The sequence below is a fragment of the Pinus tabuliformis genome, chromosome 2_2, assembly GCF_031772625.1.
Source record: "Pinus tabuliformis cultivar Carrire ecotype Pingquan chromosome 2_2, CPIR1, whole genome shotgun sequence".
Classification (NCBI taxonomy): Eukaryota; Viridiplantae; Streptophyta; class Pinopsida; order Pinales; family Pinaceae; genus Pinus; species Pinus tabuliformis.
The window spans coordinates 338461311-338465504 of NC_142300.1; the positions used below are offsets into that span (position 1 = coordinate 338461311).

At 36.3% G+C, this 4194-nt stretch overlaps 1 protein-coding gene across 1 annotated transcript; it reads left to right on the forward strand.

Moving 5' to 3' along the window:
• The first annotated feature begins 733 nt into the window (after positions 1 to 733).
• On the forward strand, positions 734 to 3117 carry LOC149192661 (putative WRKY transcription factor 7). Its single transcript, XM_089407027.1, has 5 exons — positions 734 to 840; positions 950 to 1044; positions 2388 to 2493; positions 2704 to 2829; positions 2940 to 3117. The coding sequence occupies exons 1-5, from the start codon at positions 734 to 736 to the stop codon at positions 3115 to 3117; spliced, it is 612 nt and encodes a 203-aa protein (XP_089263153.1).
• The last annotated feature ends 1077 nt before the right edge of the window (positions 3118 to 4194 follow it).

Here is a 4194-nt window from a genome sequence, read left to right on the forward strand (position 1 = left end):
TTTCATATTGAACTTCTCAAGGGATGGATGAATGAACGATAGACACTACAAACTAAGCCTAAGAATGGTTTTGAGATTTGCTATGGGGGCCACAACCATCAAATCCCCATCATGAGTGGATACATTTTCATGACATGGTGATGGGGAGAAGAAGGGTTGCAATAGGAGTAGACATGAGAGGTAGGAGAAGGGAAGGAGACTAGAGGACAAAGGAAAATCAATACACAGTGAGCACGGTTATGGAATTTAGAAATAGGGTTGGAGAATAGAGGCAAGTGAAGCATAGAGAGGAATAGGAACCAAAACCATAAAATAGAGAACTCTCCTTGAGAGGCGGAGAGGTCGTGAAGCCTCTAGACATGATAAAACCGACCATAGGAACAAAACCGACTACCTTACGGCATAATTATAGTAAAGTTATTAATATCTTATAATGCTTTTAATCAAAATTAACTATATTCATTTAACTTTTTTTATTATTATATATTAATTTGGAATGAGCGAAAGGATAATTTCTCTGTTTTGCAAGAATTTCTGAGACTTGGAAAATTTTATTTTTCTTTTATGTTTTTCAGGTTGGTTTTAAAGTCTGGTTGATGGCACCTATATCAGTCGGAGTATATCAATATATCATGATTGTTATGTAAATAAATATAGTGAGAGTCTTATTGATCATGTTACATTGTTTCACTTCTTTTCGGATTGCCTATACAAGTCCTTGGGAGTGAAAAGAATGATCAGAGTACCTGCTGCCAGTGCGAATTTGGCGGACATTCCATCGGATGAATTCTCTTGGGTAAAATTGACGCAGATGACCATATTAGGCCATCCATATCCAATGTATATTGTTGTTACATTCTTTCATTTTTTTTGGTTGTCTATACTGATACTCTTTCCGCTTTAATTGGCCTCTTTGATTAACTGATATTTTATTGCTTCGATCTTGCAGAAGCTATTACAGGTGCAGAACAGTGGGTTGTCCTGCAAGAAAGCACACAGAACAAGCCCTAGACGATCGAAACATATTTATTGTATACTACGATGGTAAACACAACCATTCTCTTTCTGTATCTGAAACGCAGGCCCTGAAATTAGCTGTTGAATATAGTCCAGAGGATGTGGCTTAATAGTTAGGTAAAATCAGGTACTTTTCATGATCAATACTATGTACGCCCTTAAAATTGCTTTAGAAGATATTTCTTCAAGTGGAAAAAAAATTAGTCTTAAAAGGACCTTGTGAAATTTTCTGCATCCAGATCTCCACGGACCTTGTGAAATCAGGTACTTTTCATGATCAAATACTATGTACGCCCTCAATCCATCAAGATCGATAAGTTTGGAGTTTCTGAACGATTTATCTTTTCTACAGATTCTTTGCACAATATCATTAATGTTCAAAGCCAAAGAAAAGCGAGGCTAAATTTGAAATGATCGAAGAATATTAGCATTTATTATACCAAGCTATCTGCTTGTGGTGGTCAAATTTATTACAGTGCCTGGCCCTTGCCTCCAACGTTTTGTCTTTTAAGTGATTTTCTATGTGATGATCAGATCAATGCATCACTGTTCGACTCTTTAAAAGTTAACGCCTCTTTTGAAAAAAAGAAAGAAAGCCGAAGCACTTATAGTTGTTCTCGTTTTCGTTTTTATGGAGAATCGGTTAGATATCGACCATAGTCTTACTTGCTGCCACTTTTTGAGTTCAATATAGTCCAGAGGATGTGGCTTAATAGTTAGGTAAAATCAGGTACTTTTCATGATCAATACTATGTACGCCCTTAAAATTGCTTTAGAAGAAATTTCTTCAAGTGGAAAAAAAATTAGTCTTAAAAGGATCTTGTGAAATTTTCTGCATCTAGATCTCCACGGACCTTGTGAAATCAGGTACTTTTCATGATCAAATACTATGTACGCCCTCAATCCATCAAGATCGATAAGTCTGGAGTTTCTGAACGATTTATCTTTTCTACAGATTCTTTGCACTATATCATTAATGTTCAAAGCCAAAGAAAAGCGAGGATAAATTTGCAATGATCGAAGAATATTAGCATTTATTATACCAAGCTATCTGCTTGCGGTGGTCAAATTTATTACAGCGCCTGGCCCTTGCCTCCAACGTTTTGTCTTTTAAGTGATTTTCTATGTGACGATTAGATCAATGCATCACTGTTCGATTTTTTAAAAGTTAACCTCTCTTTTGAAAAAAAGAAAGAAAGCCAAAGCACTTATAGTTGTTCTCGTTTTCATTTTTATGGAGAATCGGGTAGATATCGACCATATGTGTCATACATGTCTTACCTGCTGCCACTTTTTGAGGTTGATTTTCATTGACAGCGTTCAATGCAGATTTGGAAGGCTGATGTTCCTATATCTCTTCAATTTTGCAGCTAGTAATCTTAGAGGTTCTTTTGTTACTCGAGCTATTGGAGCTGGAAAGCTTCATAATGTCTTCAACCTGCCCAGAGAATGGCAATGTACTCAGTCGGAAATAAGGTAAAAGGCAGAAAGATGAGAGAATCATATCGTTTTATGAAAATTTACACAAATTTTCTTGATGTATTTTATGAGTTGCTCGGATCAAAATAAGACCTTCTCCGTTAGTCAGAGTATATCATTATATCATGATTGTTATGTAAATAAATATAGTGAGAGTCTTATTGATCATGTTACATTGTTTCACTTTTTTTCGGATTGCCTATACAGGTCCTCGGGAGTGAAAAGAATGATCAGAGTACCTGCTGCCAGTGCGAATTTGGAGGACATTCCATCGGATGAATTCTCTTGGGTAAAATTGACGCAGATGGCCATATTAGGCCATCCATATCCAATGTATATTGCTCTTGCATTCTTTCACTTTTTTTTGGTTGTCTATACTGATACTCTTTCCTTTTTAATTGGCCTCTTTGATTAACTGATATTTTATTGCTTTGATCTTGCAGAAGCTATTACAGGTGCAGAACAGTGGGTTGTCCTGCAAGAAAGCACACAGAACGAGCCCTAGACGATCGAAACATATTTATTGTATACTACGATGGTAAACACAACCATTCTCTTTCTGTATCTGAAACACAGGCCCTGAAATTAGCTGTTGAATATAGTCCAGAGGATGTGGCTTAATAGTTAGGTAAAATCAGGTACTTTTCGTGATCAATACTATGTACGCCCTTAAAATTTCTTTAGAAGAAATTTCTTCAAGTGGAAAAAAAATTAGTCTTAAAAGGACTTTGTGAAATTTTCTGCATCCAGATCTCCACGGACCTTGTGAAATCAGGTACTTTTCATGATCAAATACTATGTACGCCCTCAATCCATCAAGATCGATAAGTCTGGAGTTTCTGAACGATTTATCTTTTCTACAGATTCTTTGCACTATATCATTAATGTTCAAAGCCAAAGAAAAGCGAGGCTAAATTTGCAATGATCGAAGAATATTAGCGTTTATTATACCAAGCTATCTGCTTGCGGTGGTCAAATTTATTACAGCGCCTGGCCCTTGCCTCCAACGTTTTGTCTTTTAAGTGATTTTCTATGTGATGATCAGATCAATGCATCACTGTTCCATTTTTTAAAAGTTAACCCCTCTTTTGAAAAAAAGAAAGAAAGCCGAAGCACTTATAGTTGTTCTCGTTTTCGTTTTTATGGAGAATAGGTTAGATATCGACCATATGTGTCATACATGTCTTACCTGTTGCCACTTTTTGAGGTTGATTTTCATTGACAGCGTTCAATGCAGATTTGGAAGTTTGTTGTTCCTATATCTCTTCAATTTTGCGGCTGGTAATCGTAGAGGTTCTTTTGTTACTCGAGCTATTGGAGCTGGCAAGCTTCATAATGTCTTCAACCTGCCCAGAGAATGGCAATGTACTCAGTCTGAAATAGAGTAAAAGGCAGAAAGATGAGAGAATCATATCGTTTTATGAAAATTTACACAAATTTTCTTGATGTATTATATGAGTTGCTCGGATCAAAATAAGACCTTCTCAGCAGGAATATCGTAAACATTCACCACTCCGTTATAGAACTCCGTTATTGAAAATAGTGAATTGAGATGTGGATAGTTTCTCCGGCACTTCTCCTGCAACGAACCGGTTGAAAATAGTGCCATAAATATATAGTTAGCCTTCTGAACGTTTAAATTGTTGTAAATTGAATGAATTCCATCGAAATCCTCTCTTAGGCATTTGCAAGTCATGC

Coding starts and splice junctions, on each gene's coding strand:
- LOC149192661 (XM_089407027.1), top strand. CDS start 734: ATGATCAGAGTACCTGCTGCCAGTGCGAATTTGGCGGACATTCCATCG. Junction 2,494..2,703: donor TGTACTCAGTCGGAAATAAG/GTAAAAGGCAGA, acceptor TTGCCTATACAG/GTCCTCGGGAGTGAAAAGAA. Junction 2,830..2,939: donor TTAGGCCATCCATATCCAAT/GTATATTGCTCT, acceptor TTGATCTTGCAG/AAGCTATTACAGGTGCAGAA.